Genomic DNA, 25,672 nt, shown 5'->3' with positions numbered 1-25,672 from the left:
CTCCCGGGAGGCGCGCGTGCGCAGCCAGGGAGGAGGGAGGGGGAGATGTTGGGGGAAGAAGGTACTGCCTGAAAAAATAATCGGTTTTCACGTGTATCCCCTGGGAGCAGCACGCTAAAGGCTAGACACTGCTGCCTGTTGGCGGTGGGTGATCAAAACGAAACGCCTGCCATCTAAGTTCGACAGGCAGCAAGAAGCGAATTGACGTTGCAGCACGTAGAGCGGCGTCAGCTCCCCGGACCCCGCGACATCAGACTGGTCATCTTAAACTGACATTAAAACTTAATGGTTTAAGTTGCTTAAAACAGTTATGTAGCACTGGTACCCGTACTGTGCTAAATTAATCGAGTTTTAGCTAAGAAAGGAGACAACGTTTGTTTTCTTCCTCCAGACCCCAGTAACAACTTTCTCCGGTTTTGACTTGTTTCTGTTTAAATACAAAAAGTTATTTGTAAGGTAATGGATTGCAAAAACAGTAGGTTCTAAAGTAAGGTGACTAAATTCAGGTCCAGCTGGAGCATGAACAAGCATCTCCCAAACTTCAGAGAGGGAACCTAAGTTACTACTCTTAAAAAAGACACCTCGCAACCATTAAATCTTTTAAATGTTTAATGACATTAACACGTTCTGATTTAACTTAGACTAGGTGAATTATACTCAAGAAAGCTTAGAAAACAAGGTAACAGAAGAGGCTGTCTTTTTATTTTAGAAAAAGGAGACAAAAGTGGAGCTGTGCACAACAGAAGAAGCGGTTAAGGTTGATTTAAATGTAGTTAATAGAACTATTCCAGTACACAGAAAGGAAGCAAAACTTGCCATTCCTGCTGAAATTCTAACACATACTGGTAAAACTAACATTTTGCAGAACATTATAAAATTAAATTATAGAAAGTTTAAAGTTTTAAATAAAGACAATATAAAACAGATCTTGTATCTTTTAATTGTAGTTAGAGTAACATTTCCAACTTTTCTTGCAAATCTGAAGATATATACACAGAAGAAATGAACGAAAGAGTTGAAGTAAAATAGCACCAGTCTGCTGTAGTATGGAAATGGATAGCTTGACACCTTCTCTCCTGTCCCCCACCATTCTAAAATCAATTTCAATGTTGTAAAATTCAGCACTTCAAGCTTAGGAAAATCACAACTGAGAAACTGCCTGAAGGCTGGTCCAATTCAGAAATGCTACATTTTGCTAGTTGACAGACTCCTGGGTACCAAAGGTCACACTCCGGAGTTCCCTCTCCTGAGCATCGCCATCTAATCACTGCTTCTCCTGGTACAAGATACTCTCAGTAAGCACCTATAGTCTCTTCCCTGGGCTGCACCCGAGTTGCACAGAATTCACATTCCTGAATGAGAAGCTTTCAAATGTCACACACCTGCCCCCAAACACGTGCACAAACTCAATTTAAAGCCATCATTGTTTCCTTCTACTTTAAAAAAGTTCTACAAGACATGATAACAAAACATCAGAAGAGCAGTTAATCTTAACAGTTATTTACTTCTGATGTATTCATACACTAATGCGTTGTCTCTATTAAAATTATGCAGAACCTCTGTAGTGGAAAGTGTTTAAAATGCTCATCACTCAATACAGATATGATTTGTCTGACTTTCAGCCCATTATTTGAGACCTTTGCGCAGCTCCCTGGATATTGGTACTTCCACTAAGTCTTACACATTCGCTTCTTCTAACAATCGGTCTTGGAAAACTTCCTTTGGGTTATCATACCTCACTGAGACAGGAGGGACCCCTTTTTTCTTCCCTCCTTTAGCAAGAGAGAAGTGAAAGAAAAATCTCTCAAGTTGGAGGGGAAAAAAAATCGAGAATGATTGGGCAGCAATTAGAGAGAAGACCTAAACATCACTTACCACTTGCTATATGTTGATTTTTGTTAACATCTTCTGTAAAGTTTAACACCTCCTCAAATTACTGTTTGCTACTAATCACAGTCACTATTTTACCTACTTTTCAATACTTAGGCAAGTATTAAGCCCTTATTAAGTACAGAAAAAGTCTTCTGAAATCACTGAAACTGTACCTGTTTACACTTCAGGGGAATGTGTCCCATTTCTTATGTCTTTTTCCCTCAAAGTATTTGAAGAGGGAAAGAGCCATAGAGGAGAACTAATATGAACTGTGGAATATGTACAACAACCTAGAATAATACTGTTCCTACAGTATCTCGTGCAGACAACTTTTCCATAAACACAACAGTACATTTAAACATAAGGCAAACGGACACTGGAGGCCACTACAAAGTTCATTCATGTATTTCCCTTTATGAAGTAAAAGCCCAATTTCATTTAAGTGCTATAAAAGTAATCCTAACACATGTTAAGAATTATCTTTTTAAAAACCTTGTTATCAATGCTTGTTTGTCTAACAATCTGTTTACAGAATTTACATTTTTATGCTGAAAGTAGATTTTTTTAAAAAAAATTATTTCCAGAGAGACGCTGTTTACTGCAAGTCTTACTACAGTTGACTGAGCTGGTGCTTCGGCAGAATTGTAGTCTGTCACTTAGTATAGCAGCCACTATTTTTATAATCCTTAAACAGTAGAATTCCCAAGGCAGCTGGGAATTGTCAGGAATTGACAATTTTCCTTTGTCAGGAAGCTGTAAACAAATTATTTTCCAAGACTTATTGGCAATAAACAAAGTGATCTTTAGTCCTTTAGGATTTAAATTTCTCTGCCAAATAGGAATTTTTGAAACGGTGAAGTCTACTTCCAAATTAACACTCTGGAGCAGTTTGGAAACTTGTCTCTGAGGAAGAGTCAAAATCTATTTTCAACCCAGACTCATCAGAATTTGGGAGAAAATTAGGATAGGAGTTTAAGTCTGAACACTCCTGCATGTTAGCAGAAGCATTTTTCATAGCTGAGTGCATGAAGCATGAAGATTCCCAGAGCCATGTTTCAAGGTCCGCAGAAGAGTGAGGCATTTTAAGGTGGCAGTATGAAGAATGGAATTCCATAGTAGATGGGACAGTTTGACATTTTCTTAGTGATGCATAATTGTCTTTCCTGTTTAAAAAAAAAAAAAAAGAAAAAGATTATTAGTGTTTCAATGATGTTTCTACTACTGTTCAGATGCCTGACAGGGAATCTTCGTATAAGGAAGAACACTAGAGGAAAATAGTTAATTCTAAATGCCTTTAGTGAGTTAGGATATGGGACAACAGGAAAAGGATCTTGAAACGATCATACCTAAAAGAGGGGCACTCTGCCATTATGTGTTGTGCTCAGAAATAGGTATAAAATAGTTACAGTAAAAGTCACACCGTTCTGATGAGCTCAAGAAGGGTAGACTCAGTTTGTACATTACCTCTTAAATAGTCCTGATCTCCCCCCAGCTATCCACTTGGAATATTTGCTGATTTACCAATCACAGCACTAACTGAACATTAACAAGAATAGTCTCAACGTTTACAAGTTGAGTAGCAAATACAGTTGTTCAACTTCCCAAATGCCATTTCTGCATTCCACTTTACAACCAGCTAATTATCACCAACCTGAACAGCTGGAACAGAACTTTCCTACACTCTAAAACTGCACCTGAATTACCAGGTTAGTCTTTTCCAATTTGAGAAACAGGAAACTGAAGTTGTCACCAAGAATACCCATTTTTTTCTTTAAAGTTCTCTCTCCGCTTTTGCAGTGCTGTTGGGAAAAAAAAAAAAAAACAAAACAACCCGCGACACCACCTCTCACACACACAAAAAAACCCAATTCGCCATACACACGCTTCCAACACCGGTTTCCATACCTGAAGTTTAGGTGCACTAGAAGATACCATCCACCAGGTTAAGTTTCCTAAAAGGATTTTCAAACCGTAAACAGCACAAATTTTCATGAGATTTAAGTTGATTCCAAAACAGAAGCTAGATCTGATGACATAAGGGGAAGAGCTTAAAAATAGGTGGGGGGGATTACTTTCTGCAAAAGCAGCAGAAAGTTCTTGGTGGATGCTGAAACAAAGCACAAGCCCACAAAGAGTCACCTGCAGAATACAATGCAGGATTCTACACACAGAGCCTTGAGACCTAGCTACCTGAAGAGGGAATCCACTTAAAGGAAGGCTTCAGAAAAAAGTTTGACAGTGTAAGCAGTTCAGTGGGAGCTGATCACCCTGAAGATACCATAAAAGCATACAGCAAAAGCCACATGACCACCATGTTCTGTTTTATGGCCAAGAGCTTCTCTTTCCACAAGAAGAGAAACAGTGTTTCTGGTTAATCATGATTCAATGACCAAATAACCTCTCTGAAGTTAGATGTGAGACAGTCTTGTGATACTGTGCCTTCCAAATGCCCGTTTCAGGTGAAGAGCCTCACGACGGGTAAGGCTGGAGTATGAGCAACGTCAAGAAGCTGCTAAATAAGGGTAAAAGCAGGAAGATGACTATACCCAAATTTGTTGTGGAAAGGAGTCAGAAATATCATTAAGAAAAGAAGGAAAAAATGACACTGGATTACATGTAGTATCAAATAACTGAAGAGATGACAGTAAGATGATAGCAAATATATACCAAGAACTACATTTCTGCTCAGAAAGATGGCCTCAAAAGCCAACTAGTGTTATACAAGAAAAGGCTTTAACTGATTTCAGAAAGGGAGAAGAGAGGCTATTTGTATACAGGAATTAAATGCCTCCAAATTCTGGGTAAAACTGAATATTGTAAAGATATTTTCTTTGTACAACCTCATATTAAAGCCACCATTTAATACTTCCAAAGGGGAAAGGAAACCCAAGCTTCGACCTCATTAAGTCTTCCATTAAGCCAGAACCTTTAACAGTAAGTTTGACTACTCTGTACTTCTAAGGGTTGGAGCGTATGAACCGGATCTTTCACGATGCCAATCCAGAACCTGGCAAAGCTTCTTGTAAGGAAGTAGGATCAAGCAGTTCTTCTCAGACATATCAAACCTGCATTTCTGATGGCTCAGTGTATAGCATTGCCAGGGCAAAAAAGAGCATCTTTGATCTTCTTCCCTATCTAACTTTATTACTAAAACCAGGAAGACAAAAGCTCAAGAACTCTTGGCTTGAATAAAAGGATGTTTTTTGTTTTAATTTAAAAATGTGCTGTGTATAGAACATGGCAATGCTTTAATTGAAATAACTGCAGCAGTTAGGAGTCTCCAGTGCTACGGCTATCTCTTGGAAGCTTTTATGAAGCATTTAAGAATTCTGTTCACTCCTAATAGCTTTTCGGGCTAATTTATCTCCACTTTCTTCTACCTCCTACCCAGCAACTCCAGGAGTTGAGACAATCATCAGAAAAATTACAGTAAAATAGATATGACCTACTCTGCTGAAGTCTGGATTTAGCCTTTTTCAGACCAAATCTTAGGAGACTTCATGTTTATAAGCATTTGGACCTCAGAGCGAGCCTATGTTTCTCTCCTTATAGCACTACTCTGACATGGCTGTGCGACACTGTCCCAGCAACAAGTCAATTTTTCAGCAGGAAAATCTAAGCTGAATATTGGTCATATTCATTTTGTGAAAGTTTGCAGAGATCCTTGGGCAAATACTACACTCCCCAGCAAAAAGTGAAACATTAATGGTATTCTTAGATTCATACTGAGGTGAGTTGTCACCGATTCCTCCATACACATAGTGCTACAAAGTTTAACAGAAGTAAAAAGTCTGAAAGGCTAAATCTCACACCAGCTTGGTAAGAGAAGCAGAATGAACCTAGTTACAACCAGGTTAGAGTAGAGGTTTCTCTTCCACAGAAATAGAGGTTCCTAAAAATTTTCAGTATGTGTCTTATTTTAATTCTTCCCAACTATCTTACAAGACTGCCCTTCATAGTCATCTTCTTTTTAACTCTTACAACCTTTCCTGTCCAGACTTCTAAGAATCTAGTCTTTCTCCCAATGTTTTCCAGTTCCTACCTGCTACACCTGATATAGAACATCCTGAGCAACCTTTTCCTCCTCTTTTCCTCCTGATTGCTCCAGCTACTGTGGAGTAGAGAAGAAACAAGGTCTCTGTTCTTAGTCCAATGCCTGCTCCATAACCCACCTCTCTCCCCAAAAAGCAGAAGCCTACCAACAGGCAACACGTCTTCAACTACAATATGTAGCAGTCATTGATGAGTTATAAACAAGAAGCACCAGAAAATATACTTAAGAAACAATGCTAAGGCTTAGAAGCAGTGAGAACTGTTTTGTGTTACCTTTGAGAAAATTATTCAATCCTGTTTTAAGAGAGAAACTTATTACTTGAAGCTCTGACAAAAGAGAGAATTTCTAAAAATGCATCATTGGCATGCAGCACCACTTCACTTTACCTGGATGTACAGAACAGCTTGCTTTTAGCCTGGGAATAAACTGTACCAGCAACCCGACAAAGCTGTTCTTGCATCCATCGAACATCAGCAGGCATGTCAGGAAACCAGTTTACTAACCTACAATCAAAACCAAAATACAGTTGTTTTGTAAGCAGTAGATCTAATCCACGTTATATTTTTACATACCATGTCCAACATCCACCAAAATAACACAACTTTCATTCTCCCCAGGTTAACTCCCTCACCAAGGTCTCCAGTTCTTCCCCACCTCCCTGAATTCCCATCTTGCCCACTTATCTCTTTTCTACAAGCTAAGAAAAAGGGCAGCACAGACCACTGCATCTCTGTTCTATGCTGAGTGGCTGACCAGTGGCTGACATTCCACACCCTGTGACCAACATTTAGGAAGCCTGCAAAATACTCCTGTCTCCAAGACCTCTTAATGTGTGGTAGGAACCTTCTGGTCAGTTTAAAATTAGGTGGAAGAGGAAGGAAGAACAAAAGAAAAGCACAATGGAAGAACAAATAGAAGGCAGAAACAGAACAATGTCACAAATGTATTTTTTTTCCTTATGACACTCTTAACAGAAGTCAGTTATACCGGAGGGGAATGAGGGGGAAAAACTCACATAAAAATTCTGTTGAAACTTTCTTCCTCCCCATCCACCAAAAAATGGCACAGAAATGCTACATGAAGTGGCACAGAAACAAAATATTTTACTGGAGTTCTATGTGGTTCCATTTACATAACGTGATTTTTCAAGTATTTTCTAAAGATAGTAATGACATCTGCTGCTCAAGGACTGGAATTCTCTCAAGCAAGCACAAAGCTTTGGGTTCACGGTGCATTCATTTAGCACCATTTCTCCTTTACAAGAACTGAAAAACTTATAGAATTAAGCCCTGTTTCAAGAGCACAACTTTCAGTAAACCTAAACAAACCTGGTAAGAAAATTTATATGGTGAGTAAACACTGGATTTCACTCCTGACTTCAGAAAGAAGCTGAAGCACAAGAACTATCTGGATAGAGTTCAAATACCACTGCAGAATATAGTAATAGTAATAAAGAATGTGCTCCTGGAAAACACAATTAAGGGTGCTTCTTTCGAGCAATTACAAGACAGCTGCTAGTAATAAGAGTAAATTGCTTAGGAATCTTCTATATATGTTTATCTAGTCTTAGACTACAAAGGCTTTAGAAGGATGCATTATGTAGGTAGAAATAATGGTCTTTGGACAGTTATCACGTGAATTCTAGAGTACCAGAATGCCTACCAAACTGAATAAGCTCTCAATGAGTAAATTTCCAAAAGTATAATAATTCTAAAATGGTTCATTAAAAGTTCCTTACCGTAAAGCAACAGAGAAAGCAGACTCCACTGGTAGTGTGTACGGTAGCATCAGATAGGACATCACCCGCATTGGGAAGAGTTTAGAGAACTGAGCACAGAATCCATTCTGTTCTTTACAAGCTTCCTGCAGTGCTTAAGAATAATTATTTTTGAAAAAGATGTTCGACTATTTGAAAACAGTTTAAATAATTTGCTCAAAGTTTGCTAATCTTCAGTCAACATTATCAAGTGTTACTGAATAAGGCTCAGACAGAAAACGAAAGAATTAATCTCAAGGAACTCTTACCATAAACCTTCTCTATGCTATTTTAAAATGCAGGAAACACAGACTCATACCACAGGGACAAAAGGCATTACCCAGAACTTTTAAGCAATAAGTCTAAGAATTAATTTATAATAAGAGGATGTAAAGTTCACCTCTCCAAAAATACTTATGTATTTTAGATAGCACTCCTGTCTTGTTAGAGACTCTATAACTCTAAGGAGTTTGTTTAAATTCTAGAGTTCTGCATATTCCAGTTGTTACATATAGTTGTAAGAAAAATCACACTTCAAATTTTGTTCTCCTAGGTCACTGGGATCACATGTTTCAGATCTTGAAAATACCAATCAGCATCCACAAAAAAACCTAAGTTATAAGAAATATCAGAAGTGGGTTTGGTCTATTAACAGCTTATTAAAAAGACAGGAAAGCCAGAGAATTAGAAATCTACAGAAGTCTGTTTTAAAAATAAGATGGGGATAACCAGTGTTTGGATTTGAGGTTCAACTTTGGTGTGAAATATATGCTTACAAAAATACTGTGCACATACAAAGTTTATCCAAAACCAAATGAGAATTCAATTCATGACTCTGCAGTGTTGAAAGTAGCTCCTTCCTCCTGCTTCAATCTTACTTCTGTAGCTAAATCAAAATGTGCATGTTCACATTTAATAAGTATTTAAAGAACTTTTGTGGGTTGAGCTAGTCTTTAATATCACAGGCAGTTATAAGATTAAATAAAAAGTATCTTATGCAAATTATAAGACTAAGCAGGGGAAAAAAATAAGTTAAAAGTTTGCCATTCAAAGTTACAGGAAACAATCTGAAGCATGTACCTTTACGAAGTCTAGGAGGTAGACTCTCAAATATGCTTTTCTCTAAAGGCCATGGATTTTGCTTCAGCTGGTCATTAAGTACTTCCATTTTCAAAGTTTCTACTCTGTTATTTTCTGTCAATTTTTTTTTCTTCATATGGTCAATGTGTTGTGCAGCCTCATGAGGACTTCTTTTTGTCAAGGACAAGTGGATATAAATTGAGTCATTCAGAATACCTGAAAGAGTCAAGAGCTTCCACTTAGGCTTGATCCCAGGGTCTTCAGAGTACCTGTACAGTACCTGTAGTCTGTGTATCTGTACAAAGGCCTATCCTGAGGGAACATTATCTACCCAATGTCAAATACACTTGCTCTTATAATCCCACAAATGTTTAATCACACTGACGAATACTCTTTTGCAGGTTTAGGTCTTACTTTAAAACAAGTTCTAAAGAAAAGGAAAAAGTGAACAATTAACTGAAACTGCACTGGAAACATACAGTCATTTACCAAAGTTGTTTTCCAGCAAGAAAGCATATGATTTAAAGGAGAGGACAAAAACTGATTTAATATTTATTTGAAAGAAAACACGTAAAACACATCAGACATTTGGGAAATTTGATATGGCAGGTATCACATGAGTACTTTGAGGCATTGCTACAACAGGGTAGAGAAGGAAAGTCAGTAGGGTACAATATTGTTTTAAGATATATCCAAAGTACAAATCTAAATCAACATTGGTTGCCTTGCAAAACTGGTGCTAATTAAGAAATAGCACTGATAATTACCTTAGAAACAAGCACTAGATAATAAGCACAAAGTGAAAAATATGAGAAGGGTATTTACATTTGGTTTCCAGAAAATTGTTATAAAGGTATTTATATATAAAGACTACCAAATTTGTCTAGGATCCATACCTACATACAACAGAATCTGTATGGTACTTACAATTACTCCTAAAAGACAAATGTCAAAAGAATATACAGTGAATTTAGCAAAAAAAGTTATCTGAAGTGTTACAGATCAGGGGAAAAATTAACTCCTACAGTTGAAATAACTTAACAAGAAAGGAAATGCATAATGAATGAGTTTGGAAAGGTTATAATTATCACTGATTAAGCTTGAAGCAAGACAAACTTGTGACAGAATAACAAAGGTGATCACAGGATCAGTAGTGTGAAAAGCAGGACAATAGTGCAATACACAGAGGATGTGGGGGAAAGACACCAAGAAAGAGCTGCAAGGAATCTCAGATGTTAGTGTCAGATGGAAACATGCACACAGGAAACTTGTGGGTGCAGTACAGCATTGGAACCCATCTTAGCACAGATGACCACAAATTATAGGCTCTTTGTATAGCTTGTGCTTTTAATCACCTGGTAAAAGGTATAAAGCAGGACTCTCATTAAATATTTAATAATATTACTAGAAAATCAAACTCTTAAGTAGAACCATGACATTCTTTAACAGTGAAGAAAATTGTTCCAAGAAAACCTGAATATTTAATGTTTAGTTATAACAGAGTATAAGCAGTGAGCACATCAATCTATGGCTGCATTACAATACTGCAGCTGGTACTATCTGTAATAGTGCAAACATCACATTTCAGTTTCCATTCCTCTAACCTGAGCCAGTATCAATTTGCTTCTGCATCCAAAGACTACAGGGGCTAGGCATATTTAACACATGGTTAACGTCATGCTAATATCAAGTTACTGTCTTTAACTTGTTTGCCCCAAAGTGTGCAGAGCAATAACATTTATTAATATAAAATATGTTACTAGATTTCTAGTAGAGCAGAGCAACTTTCAATTCTTCTTCCTAAACTTATCTGGGTCCCAACAACTGCTACATTACAAGTTGTCTTCTAAACTCTTTCATGATACAGACTAAGGATTTGTCTGTGACTGAGTTTATATTGTTGTCAGCTAGCTCCCAGTTCTGGACTATAAGGCTTTACCTAGAAATTCACTTGGATGATAGCCCAGAGGAAGTGATAAGAAGATACAGGTTTCACAGGAGTGGGAAACAATAGCCTATTCCTATCCTTCACAATTAACACGAAAGAAACTAATTATATGATTTCCCTAGAATTGGAATTCTTTGGTAATTTCACTTCACAATACCTTAACATTCACTTCACACAGATTTGACAAAACCCCAAAAGTTCAATTTCTGCGTGGCAGCACAACTTACCTCAGGTGAACAGTTACTACAACTATGTGATTTCTACAAGAGCTAAACTTACCATGATCCCTTCAAAAACCTCAAAGATCTAGCCCCTTCTTAGCTACGTACAATCCCCTCACCCTCTTTTTTTTTTTAAACTCAGGTTAAGACCACATCGTCAGTAATTATCCACAAGTGTAACATACCATTCTCTTTCAAGAATTTAAGAGCATCTGAATATCCTTGCTCACAGATCTCTCCTAGTACCTGTAAGCATAGGGTAAATGAGTCAGACAAATAAAAGGAGATTCAACTTAAGATCAAGAGTTTGCAGAACGAAAAGCCACTGCCATCCACCCTCCATTCTTGTAAGAAAAATTTTCATTAACAACTGCTATAATTCAACAGATTCATGTTAATATGCCTACTCTGATGATGCATACGTGATCATGCGTACATTAACTTATCTTTCAGCTACTGCAGATGCACCAAACTATTCACCTAAAAGGACAGCATTCTAACAGTGTGCAAGAATTTCCTCCCCTTTTGTTTCTTTGACTAGCCTTTCAGCAGATGCAAGCAACAATGAGACAGGGTGGCTTGGAGTATGCCAATTCCCCTCCTTCCCTCCCAGTGCTTCCCAATTCCCAAAACTATGAAAAGTCAGCTGTGCAATTCTCATGCTCAAACTCAGACTTAGTCTTCCATATGAAAACATCTTTCACCAGATGCAACACCAGCTCACCTACACAGTAGTCCTAGACAAAAAAAAAAATACAAAAAAAATTAAAGCCTACATAAGTAGAATTTAACATTTTTCTTAAGTGGTCAAAAAGCCCTCAATTAAAAAAATGTATCTATAGCAGTCAGGAACATTACTTCTCCTCTGTAGTATATCCCAAACCAATTGGCAAAGCCTGTTTTCATTTTTTCAGCTTCCACAATGGCAATTCAAGAGCATTTCCCTATCAGATCTGTAATTAAGAGCACTTAGCAAAGTTTAAAGGCAACTTGCCTGCATGAAGTATTAATTGAGAACTTTACAAAACCATGAAGCTTTAGAACTTCTTCTAAGTTCTGAAGCACCTGGTTAGCCAGTAAACATGAAAGGACTACAAACTGACAGTTATTAAATTACCAATGTTGATTTTATGATAGAATGCTGTGCTAATTCCCAAATAAATACTGAAAGCCAATAGCAGAACATGCATTTTTAGTCTGAGAGAGACTAAAAATAAGGAGAATGAAGACAAATTATGAAAAAAATAGAAACAAGAAGAGAAGTGTCACCAGAAAAGTTTATGTGACTAGATGAAATGCTAACATTACTGTAGCTTTCTGCAAAAGCAAGACTTTTTATGGAAAGATGCTTTAGTAACTACATAAAGGCAGTGACTTACCTTAGGTTCTGGTGGAAAGAGTGCTTGTGTTAAACGATAAAGGTTCCCCAAACTGAGCTGAATGCTGGTGTTGGTCACATTCATTTCATGGAAGCTGGCAGAATTCCCCTTTGGACAGATATCACATTCCCCAGCAAAAGGCGAAACTGTAATGGTATTCTTAGATTCATAGTGAGGTAAGTTGTCGCTGATTCCTCCATCCACATAGCGCTACAAAAATTGACAGAAATAAGAAGTCTTCAAGGCTGAAAATTTCTAACTAGCAGATGTCCGCTGCAAGAATTAAACAGCATTTAAGACTGTAACAGAACAGTCTCTGCCTATGCTCCCAGGCTAAACAGTTTGAGTGGCATGTTTTGTCCTCTAATCCCAGTTAAAAAACATTCCTACCTGTAGTCCCATAGATAGCCTAAGAGTATTCTATTTGGGATTTTTCTGTATGTTTAACAAAGAACAAGTCAATTTTAAAGATCATAATGCTACACAACATGCAGAGAAAAAGTAGTGCAGCTGTCTCCTCTTCCTCGAAGGAGAGCTACCAGAAAGAATACAAGTAAAAGAATAGCTCTACACTTCAAAACTCAAGTTCTGTGATACTAAACCATTCAGTTAGAATAAGAGTAACTTAAAATTACTCTTAGTAATTAGAATTTGATATAAAAGCATCAAAAATATTTGGACATAAAGAAACTGCAAGTAAAAATGGACAATGTTTCAGAAACCTTGCCAGTCATGGATATCTATTCTGCTTTGAGTGCAAGTTTAGAAGCTGTTCCAGGTTATGCTTTTGTCTCCTTCATGTTGAATTGCTAATTTCTGTAGTTCTAGTGCATCACCATCTCAGAGATTTTAAGATCCCAGAACTGAAGAGTTCTGTATCGGGGTAACTAATCTACAGTGCAGCAGCTGCTATGGCTAAAGACAACTCCTCCACTCGCTCACAACGGCCATCTTTCCAGTGGGGCCAATTGTAGCTAGTTTGTTCTGACAGTGGCAAAAGACCACCAGCTTTGCTGGTTTAGTGGCTGCATTTTCCTTCTTCCTAATCTAGGCAACAGACATAACCTGTAGGTCTTTGTAAAATGTAAATGTAACAGAGCAGGTGATTTGAGCAGGAGCAACCTGGATTATCAATTTCATCTGCCTTGATACTCACTCCCTGACCATTCCAAGAAACAAATTAGGAATTAGGAAGAGGAAAGCTCAGAGCAATTTATCTAACGTACTCTTCTAGAGCAGCCTGTTCCTACCTGTCAGCTTTCTTGGACACTCTTTAGACTCAGCAGCATGCAGCTACTGATAAACTTCCTACAGGTGTATAATGCAATCACTAAAGTACACGTGCGATCACCAAGTCCTTTGTGGAAGTATCAAGTACAATACAACAGGTTTGTCAAAGGAGGAGCCATAGCATGCAGCCTTCTCATGAAATTATTAAAAGGTGGAAGTACACATCTGAGTCACTGTTCTACACAGGTAAATGGTTTTAATTATTTGGAGTTTCTGCCTATCTGTTCCCCCTAGTAATTTTTTAATCTAAAATAATTGCTGTGTTTGAAAGGGGTAAAAAAAAAACCCCAAACAAAACCCACCACACCCAAAAGCTTCACAACTGGCTGTTAGATATACCTATTGAAAGGTATCCTTAAGTCTTTGTTCTAAAGTATACATGCCTGAAGCACCAAGCCAGTAAACAACAAGATGCTACAAAGTTTATGTACTTGACATTCTACTCTGTTTAAGCCCTACAGGAGTCATGCCAAGCATATGCAACTGTGGTATTCTTACCAACTTACATCAAAAATGCCTCCTAAGCATTAAAATCTTATCAAAATAATTGCAAAGATCAAAAGGATATGATTCCTTCCTTCCCCTTCCCTCAAAATAGGACCAAATAAAGCATCACTTGTATGTTTTTGTACTCTGAACTAAGCCTTTTAAAATAACATTGTTGTCTGGTGACAAGAGCTGAATAGCCAGATTAGCCTGGATCCACCTAAACCTTGGATTCAGTCCAACGTCCTGTTTTCATAACACCTTTAATCTGGAAGAGTTTAAGGAGACATACAAGGTTTAGAAGTACAGATAAAGAAAAATTCCTATACAGTTCTAATCACTTTTGCTTAAATCTCAGCATGAAGAAGAAAATACATTTCATGTCTATCCTTGACCTTTTAGCACTTCTAAATTGCCTTGAGAACAGTCTGTAATCAACCACTGTTAAAGATGTTGTGAGTTTTCTTTCAATATTCTTTCCCTCTTCTTGTGCAAGGAGCACCAAAGTTGGAAGGAAAGCAAATGCAAGTTAATACAACACTATAACAAAAAGCCATGAACCTCACTGCCTTTATTTGAAATGCACGTCTGCTTCCAAACGTGTTAATCAAAACACCTACAACGCACTATACTAACTTTTCTGCAGTTGTTGCCCCTTTAATGGGGGATTTTAGAAAACCCAGTATAGCCATGAAGTATTAAGAGGTTTTGTAACCAACAGTTCCTGTGAAGTAATAGAACAGACTAATATATTGACACTTTACCTTTAGAAAGCAACCTTTCCTACACTGAATACAAATGACAGAAGACATTAAAAAGCTTTGTTTATATCTAACTGAACATGGAACTTTAATCCAGTTTAAAGGCCGATCGACCTACAGCAAGAACACAAAGATACACAATAAACTATCTTACAAGATTATTTTTTTTAAACAAACATGTATAAGTGACCCTTCCTATAAATTTGTGCAGGTGAATGAGCATCATTTTCTTCAATAAATATTTATCTTCAAGTTAAATACTTGCTAGCTTAGAATACCCTCTTCTAATTACTGCATCAGCAAGCAAGAGATTTAAGAGAGAGAGAGCACATGTGTGTGTTTTGCAGGGTGAAGAAGAAATATATGTAACAGATCTTCCACACATTTAGTGTTTCCTTGCTTTTTTGAAAAGTTGGAACATACAGCTACAGTACCATAATCTATGATGAAGATAATTTATTTTACAGTAGGATAACCAAAAAAACATATACATTGTCTCTCAATATTTTCAGAATAGCTAGAACTATTTTTAGATCTTAACAATAGAGACTTACCACACCTCTAAATGACGGTGGAATTAGGCCACAATAAATAGGGACAAATGAACTACAGATTAAAGCCTGTAGGAAAATAAGACCATATAAATTAAATGGTAACTGTCCTATTATTGAAATTATCATTTATCTTCATCTCTTTAGATGTTAGCAAAAACAACCAAGCAAGCAACCAAAAAAATCCCCAGCAAGTACACTTCAATAAAAAGAAGGGGGGGGGAGGGGAAGGGTATTACCAAGCATTATTTTAAGCAGGATGAGGGTATTCCACATTTCTTTAGAATGTAACCACACTCCATAAAAAAAAATGGTAAGACTCACTAAAAGACCATTTCTAGAAACGCTAATCAGCAAGGAAAAGTTCATGATCATTCATTCAAGCTACACATTTTCTGAGTAACCAAAGTAACTAACTGGGGACACAAATATCAACATTCTGGCATCATATTAAACTAGCTGATGCTAAGAATTTTAAAAAGCTATTTTTGACTGTTTCTTGATCACTGCTTTTATAAGAATGCCCTTAAAAAAATTTTTATTCATGAAGGATATAGTTTCACTAGATACACTGCACTTTAAAGGCATTTATCCTTTTTAAGATGGATCCCTCGCACTTACTCACTAAAACAGTTCGCAGATACATTGACTGGGAAAACTACTAAGTGAATTCAGTGTAATGAAGCTTGAATTCATCTTTAAAATACTGTCAAAGTCACAATATCCTAAAATGTTTACAATGAAAATCCAATGGATGATGTTAAATGGACTTAAGATTACAGAAACTTTTAAAAGTTGCCAAAAATAAACATACCTGGACAACTTCTTCTTTAGAGTTAAAATTAGATATCAATGCATTTTTACCATCTGATACTCTGGTTAGTGAAATACACAGTCTGCCCGATGACAACTGGTGAGTGTTTTCTGGAAGATTTCTCATCAGTCCATCTCTTATTATCTTTATCACATTAAAGGAAGGATGAAGAGGACCAAGATTTCGCTTTCTAGCTTCTTTGGCTAATGCCAAAACATCTGCACAAGCTTGAGCTGAAAATAAAATGCATTTAATTTAAGAACAGAAGATATGTCAAAAACCAAAAAACACACCTCCAGTAACAAAGCATGTCTAGGGCTCCAACTTTTCTCTCTGATCACTAGCATGAAAATTCAAGAGCTTTTTAAAAGATAAAATAACTGTTCACTAGTGTTTAACAAAGTTTAGGAGTTTTCTGAGGAAAAAAAAAAAGTCACTTTAGACTTTCAAATAGAACTCCTGGTGAAGACCCAGCCACTAAGTTACTTATATGTTATTTCTATGTAGACTGTAGGTGTAAAATACCCATAGAGGTGCTTCTGTTAGGAATTATTCATTCCAGAAACACATTCCTTAAGAAAAAACAAAGATGAATGACCTTCTGTAAGCATGTACGCATGGACATATTCCATATGCAACATCTGTAAAAACCTACAGTGTATGATGCACAGATTTAAGGTCCACAGTATGTCTGCTGAAGAAGCAGAGCACCTGGCTTCATCAAAGCTAGTCACACTTGTTGGACTTTAACCAAACTTAAGGTTTCAGGGCACCATTTATCTTAATTTACACATAAACACGATAAAGGGAACATTAAATGTGAACTTATGGTAAGGAACATCAGGAGGGAAGTTTTTAAAGCAGTGGGTAAGGAATGTGGAGGAGATCTGTAACACCTCTCACATAGGTCTCCACCTAAATAGGTGCATTTTTACAATATGTAACAGACATATAATTTCTTCTCCAATTAAATCAGCATTTGGGAACTAGATCAAACCACCACAGAAGACACGACTGTTCCCAAAGAACACTAAAATCATTTTACCGACCACACAGCTAGTCATAGTAAGAACAGCAGCTCATCCACCTGCAATATTTTGTTTGAATTTTTAACGTCATGTTTCTCCAGGGCATACTTTGAGGAAATTGTCTGATAAGCTCGTCAACTTGGTAGAGGAAAGGGGGTGGGAAGGAAGGTCAAAGTAACAGGTTATTAACCTGAGTGATATGCTACAAGGTCATCTAAAAATATTTTCAGAACTTGCATATTTTAACTTACACAGACTCTTTCTAGAATAGATAGGATTCAACTTATCAAGTTAAATGTGAGCACCGCCCTGGAAACAACTCTGCTTAAGCCTTTGGGTTCAGATTAATTTCCAAAAATATTCTCTTTCTACAATGTTATTTTTTTCCCCTCAAATAGCAATACCTAAACATTTCTCATTCTTAACACAGTAAACCAAGAGTCTATGTTCAAAAGAGTATCTTTAAAAAAAATCTGAGGTATCAGACATACTCAATTTTTACCACTACAATTTTTTTCATTCCACCCTTGCAGAGTGAAGCCTTGGGCCATGAATCCACTGATACCAGTAGCCTGATCCCATGTCCCACCCCAGAAGACAGCAAACGATTTAGAGACAGCTCACTGTTCATGGTCAAGTACATGCTTATGTTAGTAAAACCCATTTTACATGCAATCAAAAAAATGGCACAAGTCATTCTGGAAAGTGAAGAAGTTATTTCCAAAAGCAGTTACAGAGACAATTTTAGCAGCTCTGTTTTTCATGCACTCAGATATTGTGCTGGTTTTGGCTGGGATGGAGTTAATTTTCTTCATAGTAGCTACTATGGGGCCATGTCTTGGATTTGTACTGAAAACAGTGTTGGTAACACAGGGATGTTTTAGTTATTGCTGAGCAGTGCTTACACAGAGTCACGGGCTCTTCTGCTTCTCACCCCACCCCACGCGCGAGTATGCTGGGGGTGCACAAGAAGCTGGGAGGGGGACACAGCTGGGACAGCTGACCCCAACTGACCAAAGGGCTATTCCATACCATATAGCATCATGCTCAGCATATAAAGCTGGGGGAAGAAGGAAGGAAGGGGGGAATGTTCAGAGTGATGGTGTTTTTCTTCCCAAGTAACCATTACACATGATGGAGCCCTGCTTTCCTGGAGATGGCTGAACACCTGCCTGCCCATGGGAAGGAGTGAATGAATTCCTTGTTTGGCTTTGCTTGCATGCGTGGCTTTTGCTTTACCTATTAAACTGTCTTTATCTCAACCCATGAGTTTTCTCAGTTTTACCCTTCTGATTCTCTCCCCCATCCCACCAGGGGGGAGTGAGCAAGCAGCTGTGTGGTGCTTAGTTGCCAGCTGGGGTTAAACCACAACAGATACAAATTACCACCTCTTTTTTTTTTTTTTTAATAAACTAATTTAGCAATGTTCAATCTTCTAAACTTTCTACAGAGAGAAATCAGGCACATTGCAGGAGTCCGAGGTACTGAACTACCAGAACTCTGTCCAGGAACTGCAGTCTTAGTGCATGCATTAATTTTGTTTTGTAAAATAAGTAATTTTTGAAAACTTATGCACCAAGCAACTAAATTGCTTGTTCTAAAAAACAGACCAAGAGCACTGGATACATGGACACATGAGCAAACAAATACACATGCTCCCACTTCTCTGCCAGGTCTTGACCCTGTTTTTCTAGCTAGCATCCTGTCAAATTGAAGCTCAAGCTATTACTTAAGTTTGAAGCATAGTAACACCTTCACTCATTTGCACTGCAGGCCTGTTGCTGCAGAAAAAAAAAAAAGAAAAAAGTAAACCAGTGCCCTCTACTAACCTTGTGTTGTGACTATTTACCTCTCACCATAAAAAATGTCAGGCAAGTACCAGCTCACTTTACATAGCCCATTAAAGGGCTGCAAAACTGATGACCTCTAACAGTTTAGATTTCAACTCCTCTCATTTCAACTTCCTTTCAGAAAATAACTACCCATCAAAATGAAATTTGATTTCACAGTTTACCCATCTCTTCCACATACAAGAACTTCCACATCTGAGGTAGTCGGGGGGGGGGGATCAAGTTTACATACTTCATTTATTGTAACCTATTTTAAATATGAGAAGGGCTCCTAAGCAAAAAAAAGAATATGTTGTGTCTACCCAAGACTATGTGATATTAAAACACTGAAAATTTAAAAAGTTGTTCATTATTAATTCAATAGACTTCAAAGTATTCTAACTTCTCTTCCTTCCTCAACAGGAATAAAATAGTTACCTCTTAGGCTGGTGTATTCTAAAATGGGATCTTCTCAGAAAGGGACAGAGGGCTAGAGCTCAAGTCAGACTGGGATTTTAGGCAGATCTTGGTACCTCTGTTTTATTTTTTGAAATGCAAGAGAGCTAAATAAATTAATGTTCCTACTAAATGTGAACTGTTTCTAGTTATATCTCTATATTCCTAGTTATATTTCTATATTCCTATTTTTAATGGCTGTTGTGGTTTAACCCGGCAGGCAGCTAAACATCACACAGCCATTCACTCACTCCCCCCAGAGGGATGGGGGAGAGAATCGGAAAAAAGGTCAAACTTGTGGGTTGAAATAAAGGCAATTTAATAGGACAGAAAAGGAAGGGAAAATAATAATAGTGATAAAAGAATATAAAAAACAAGTGATGCACAATGCAATTGCTTACCACCCGCTGACCAACACCCAGCCAGTTCCCGAGCAGCCACCACATACCCCAGCCAACTCCCCTGTTTTTTGTTCAGCATGATGTCATATCGTATGCAATATCCCTTTGGCAAGTTTGGGTCAGCTGTCCTGGCTGTGCCCCCTCCCCCTCCCAGCTTCTTGTGCACTTCCAGCCTCCTTGTTGGCAGGGCAGTGTGAGAAGCTGAAAAGTCCTTGACCTAGTGTAAGCACTACTTAACAACAACTAGAACATCAGTGTGCTATCAACATTATTCTCATCCTAAATACGAAACAGAGCACTATACCAGCTACTAGGAAGAAAATTAACTCTATCCCAGCCAAAACCAGGACAATGGTTAAATAACTATTAATTCATTTCCCACAGAGTAAAACCTGACATCATATTTACAGCCCCCACCAAACCTGTTCTCTTTAGTGCCCCACCAGAATGAATGACCACATCACCACCGAAATACCAGATCTCCAAGACATCCATGGGGAAGATCTAACACGAGGAGCGCACTTTAACAGTTCCATTGGAATAGCCTGGAATGCAGTTCATCCTCAAAAGAACAGTCACCTCTAAGCTTCTCCCTCTACCTTCCCCCAAATTCAATGAAGGAAACTTCTTCCTCAGTCTGGAAAAGTACACTTTTTTTTTCCCCATTCAATGGCTAATGTTTATATTTATTCAAACTTGAAATTCTACAGACTCTCAGTTTGCCTGTCCAACAAGTAAAATGAAGCACAAAGAAAACCCTTTATTTAAAACATCCAGCTACAAACTTGTAAGAGATGAAATATGCACATCAGTTTTAGTCAAAAACCCTGTACATACACACTCAAGAGTCTTACGTGCACCAACAAGCGTACTAATTCAGGTCTGGGTCTAGTCAAGTCTTGAACACCTCCAAGGATGGAGATGCCACAACCTCTCTGGGCACCTGCTCCTGTATTTTACCACGCTCATGGTAATTTTCTTTTCCTTATACCTAATCAGAATTTGCCATGTTCCAGCTTGTGTCTGCTGCCTCTCATCCTTCCACTACCCATCTCTAAGAAGAGTCTGGCTCTGTCTTCCCACAGTGAAATGCAACTGTGAAAACACATGGGACTTATAACCACAACTGCAGAAATAACAAATGCTGCATATTAAAGTATATCAATGTAAGGGAGGCATACAATACAAACTAATGAAATATATCAAATTATTATACCACAGTGTTTCTTTAGAGCTTATTTACAATCCTCTGCTTTCACACAAACTCACAAAAAATTAACAGCTAAAAAGATACAGAATTAACATGGGAATACCTTCTTCCTTTGATGAATTTAAAATGATTCACAGATTTTAGGATGTGGCTGGTTTTGAATTATATTCCAACATTCCCAAGTGACTTTTTTTTTAAAAAAAAGAAGTTTCCAGAAGAAATACAGTTGCCCATGAAATACAATACCTTGGGCAGTGATCGCACACATTCTAGCTATTCTATTAGTTAGAGAAAAGCAAAAATCTCAGTTGTCATATGAGAAGGGAAAGACAAGGGAATAATTTGAAGTCTGCAAGTCTCAATTATTTAAATGCTAAAAATTTTAGAAGTTGTTAACAACACATACTTTCAGGTAAACAATATAAATTTTTTGTGCTTAAGAGCACTTCAAATATTTAAAGCAGCTTCCTTCTTAAATCATTTACAATGACTTAAGACTTAAAGTTGATACGTTCTAAAAATAAATACTTATGGATAAATATGATTTGTTTTAAAAGCTGATACTAGGCTGATAATAACTCAAGTGTATTATGTTAGGACATTACAGCAAAATTAAATTAAAAAGTTTAAGTAGCACAATTTTATTGCTAAAACATTGAAGAAATAAATCGTATGTGATAGAGATCAGTGGCTAAGCAGCAGGAACAAGCATTTCACAGCATTACTCTCTTGCACATACAGAGAACTTCTGTTCATTTTAGTCAGTGAACTGTTCCCTCAGAAATTTAAAAGCAAAACCCAAACCCTCTCCTCTGCTTATTTTGAGTGCTCAAAATAAGCACTCATTGTTTCCCTTCTCCATCTAGAAAGATTAAATGTGAATTTACAAAACCTTCTAGTTCTAAACCTGTTAAGGGTCCCATTAACAAAACCCATCAGTGTGGAGTCATGAACTAGACAAGCTTTTATTCAGTGGATTTCTCTGGTTGAAAAGGAAAACCATTTTCAGATTTCAGATATCTCATACTTTTTTAACTGCATTTCAGTCACTATCCTAAACACCTCGGTATTTTACTTGTATCAAGCTTGCTTTAATGTCTAGCATGTCTAATTCACTACATAAACGTATATTTGGGTTCTCATGAGCCCTAAATAGGTAAAAGTAAGGTATACTTTTCCTACTGCTACAAAATAAGTGCTTATTTCACAAGAGAGACTATATTTGGTTTAAACTAACATCTGTTATCTAGTATAAATACAAAACAAGATTAACTCTTATTACTTAAATCACAATTAAAATCAGCGATTTTAATCAATCCACTGTTTTTAATCATATACCTAAGTGACTTATGCACTATACACTGTGCACAGATTAAAGAGGAAAAGCACGTTAAAGCTAACCTAAGCCCTGACCTTAACTCTCTTAGCCTTACCCCAAGAAAGGAGAAGCTTTAGAGGAAGCAAGTTAAAGCTAACTGAAACTTCAGGTGCGAAGGTAACAACAGAAGAGATGCATTATTTCCCAAAAGCGTAAATATTTTGTTTCAAACTGATGACAGGGTTGCTCTGCTTGCTTTGAAGGGCGTTAGGATTCAGCTACCTCCCGCTCTCCCAACAGTTTTTAATTCCTCTATTTTGCACAAAGGTAAGAGCGGTTGTCATCAATGCGGTATTTGCAACTCCAAGGCCAGGAGGTACGGGAACTCCTTAGGCGGACACGCATGTATGTCCCTGTACCTGGGGTAGTAAACTCCGACCATTTTACTACACAGGTGTTGAAATCAGATGAGGCATCGTCAAGATCATTTCCTGAGCCCGGGAGGTTGCTAAATATCCATCCAAGGTGAAGACACGCTAACCTTACCACCTGCCTCTTCCCTCGTTTCCCCACCCTCAGGGAAACACACGATTTTCGTGTATTTTACTCGGAGGTAAGATCTGCACAGGATGATACGTAACGGAATAGAAGAAAAGACAGCCCGGCACCGACAGGGCCACATAACCCGTGCGGATTTGATTTCATAAGAGGGGTCACGTTCCTCTTTGGGGGCAGAAAACGAGAAAGAGAGAGAAAAAGAGCCGGCCCGGAAGGGAAGGGCAGCCCAGCCCAGCCCACCCCGCGGCTGTCCCCGCCAGCCCGCAGCGCCGGCGGAGGCGGGCCGAGGCGCTCCCCAGGTCCGGTGCCGCGCCGCGGCCGCAACGGCAGCCGGCCCGGCCCGCCACACCTGCCCCTTCCCGCAGGCCCGCTCCGCGGCTCGCCTCGCCTCAGCCACCTCAGCCCGCCGCCCCGCTCCCCTCAGCCCGCCGGACCCCTCGCCGCCGCCGGGGCAGAAAGGCGGAGCCGCTGACCCAGAGAGCCGCCTCCGACGAGCACGGCGCCGGCGAGCGCCCCGGCGGAGGCGCCGTAGATGTGCCGGGCGTCGCGGATGATGTGCGGGGCGCGCTCCTGCAGACAGGTGGCGGCGCCGATGTGGTAGACGCCCAGGAAGCCGCAGCCGGCGAACGAGACGCTCCAGCCGCGCTCGCGGTCCAGCATCGTCACCGGCGGGCGAGGAGCGGCGCGAAGGGCGCCGCCCGCGCGCGGGCCCTCAGGCAAGGAGCGCGCAGCTCCAGCTGCGGGAGCCGCTGCCGGGCGACTGGAGCGCGAGCGGCGGCGGCGCCGCCCTGCGCCCTTACATGGCGGCCGCGCCCAGCGCCGCCGGCCCGCGCAGCGGCCAATCCCGCGCTTCCGCTCGCCCCGCCCCGGTGGCTCTAGGCGCCCCAGCCAACCCAAGCGCAGATGCAAATGAAGCCCCGCCTCCTCTCGTCCGCTCCTCCCCGTCCGAGGGAGGGCGCGCGCCGGGCGACCGGGGCGCTGCGTGACCGGCGCCCCGCGTGGCAGGGCCACGGCAGCGGCCCCGCGTCCCTCGGCCTCCTCAGCCCCCTCGCCTAGGGCGGCCTCCGCGGGCTCCCCAGCCCCTCCTGTCCCCGGCTCTCCCCCCTGCGGGGCGGCTGGCTTCTCCCTGCCCCCGAGCCAGTCGGTCCCGCGGGGCTCGTGCCGCGCACCCCCCAGACACAGCCGTAGGCCGCGAAGCAGGGCCCAGGCTGGGTTAGGGAGGGCTCTGGCAGCCGGGTTGTGGTAAGGCTGAAACGCGCCCGTTAGTCTTCAGACAAGAAACGAAGGCAGCGCTGGGATCTGCCGCTGCTTCCCGCTGTGGCGGGGTAGCGGGGCACGGCGCAGCTCGGGCAGCCCCTGCGGGGAGCGGAAAGTGCGGGTTTAGGGGTTACCCTCGTTGTCCAAGGCTCAAAGGAATATGTCATGCGAGCGTGTACAATTGCTTGTATTTCATAACCTGCTGTAAGAGCAAGCGCTGTTCAATAATCCTGTAATAAACTTTAAGAGAGGAAAATTCATGATGATAATACTAGGCTTATAAAGGGAAGATTATAGAATAATCTGCTTTTTTCTGAGTATCTCAAACCATTAACTTACACAACCTGTGTTCGTGTTCTACCAACATTTTACAGACAGAAGTAGAAGCAAAGCAGCTAAATGCCATTTGAATTCTAAAACGGTGTCATCTAGCAGAGTTCCAATAGTACCCAGCTGACTGATCCATCAAAACCAGGCGCCAGGTACTGGTGGACTTTTGGAGGTCTCATAATGGCACCTTTAAGCACCTGAAGACCTCCAGAAAATCTGTAGCACACTAATAGAGTGATTGGCACCAACTGATTGATACGATCACTTGGAATTGTCTTTACAGAACTGCTTAATGCAGTGCCGCATCACAACATCTAACCTAGCTGCATGCAAACAGACCCATACGTTTACTAGCACAGTACTGTGCGAGATCTGGCTATTTGCTACATAATATGCCTGTATGAAGAAGGTGCTGTGTTGGTGTCAACCAGCCCTGACTCTCGTCTGCATCAGTGTAGCAATATCATCATGCTTTCAGCTCTGCAGACTATTTTCCTCACCGCTAGTTCAGGTATTTCTGTGGAGTGCTGCATTGCAGGTCAGAGATGTGCCCTAAATGTTTCTCTGCTCAAGTCCTCTGGAAGTCTTAAATGCATCTGAGCACGTCCAGGCAGGGTTTAGCTCCCTGTAAAAGGTACCGGTTTCCTCTAAAAGTTGTAAAAGGAACTGATATTTGTGTGTGACTCCTCCCCATCACGACAAATCCCAGAGTTTCCATTAGGCTCCTGCTGTAATGCTGGTGGAGACTGAGTGGCACGGAAGTGAATTCACAACAACTACCTTGCCCGGCGGGGAGGTCCCCAGAGCTGGGCTATGAAAAAAACCAGAGAACAGCATGTCTGAAATCCTCTAGGATTTAATTGCCTCACTCAGGGCTGCAGAAAACCTCTTTAGCTACCTGCATGCTCTGTCACATCCTAACAATGGGATTTAAAAACATCTCAAAAGAGTCCAAGAGGAGCTCATACTTTCCAAATACAAGTAGGAGAGGTTGTGTTGTGCAATTTTTTATTTATAGAAAGCGCACTGCCAGGAAGAGAGAGCAGGATTCAAGCTCTTCTTCAATCTGAGTG

At 39.7% G+C, this 25,672-nt stretch overlaps 1 protein-coding gene across 2 annotated transcripts; it reads right to left on the bottom strand.

The window, feature by feature from the left end:
- Positions 1 to 627: 627 nt before the first annotated feature.
- Positions 628 to 23,845, bottom strand: LOC140658048 (1-acylglycerol-3-phosphate O-acyltransferase Pnpla3-like). Of its 2 annotated transcripts, XR_012044579.1 has the most exons (10): positions 23,486 to 23,845; positions 16,213 to 16,445; positions 15,402 to 15,467; positions 12,311 to 12,520; positions 11,117 to 11,177; positions 8,763 to 8,978; positions 7,665 to 7,797; positions 6,942 to 6,999; positions 6,313 to 6,429; positions 2,898 to 3,035 (listed from the first exon to the last, which is right to left on the bottom strand). XR_012044579.1 is itself a non-coding variant. In XM_072875970.1 (9 exons), exons 1-9 carry the CDS (start codon positions 23,670 to 23,672, stop codon positions 2,744 to 2,746), a joined length of 1,515 nt encoding a protein of 504 aa, XP_072732071.1. In that variant the 5' UTR covers positions 23,673 to 23,845; the 3' UTR covers positions 628 to 2,743. The 2 variants fall into 2 exon arrangements, 1 of the variants encoding a protein (XP_072732071.1); XM_072875970.1 differs by lacking the exon at positions 6,942 to 6,999 and having other exon boundaries at positions 628 to 3,035.
- Between the last annotated feature and the right edge of the window lie 1,827 nt (positions 23,846 to 25,672).

Source organism: Ciconia boyciana, chromosome 1 (assembly GCF_034638445.1).
Source record: "Ciconia boyciana chromosome 1, ASM3463844v1, whole genome shotgun sequence".
Classification (NCBI taxonomy): Eukaryota; Metazoa; Chordata; class Aves; order Ciconiiformes; family Ciconiidae; genus Ciconia; species Ciconia boyciana.
This window is presented reverse-complemented; position numbering and strand designations above follow the sequence as displayed.

Bases quoted from the DNA above. Each gene is read 5' to 3' on its own strand.
- LOC140658048 (XM_072875970.1), bottom strand. From the start codon at position 23,672: ATGCTGGACCGCGAGCGCGGCTGGAGCGTCTCGTTCGCCGGCTGCGGC. The intron at 16,446-23,485 runs GTCAGCGGCTCC...TTTTATTTTCAG, and splicing joins CGTCGGAGGCGGCTCTCTGG to CTCAAGCTTGTGCAGATGTT. The intron at 11,178-12,310 runs GTAAGTCACTGC...CTATGCTTACAG, and splicing joins TCTTTCCACCAGAACCTAAG to GTACTAGGAGAGATCTGTGA.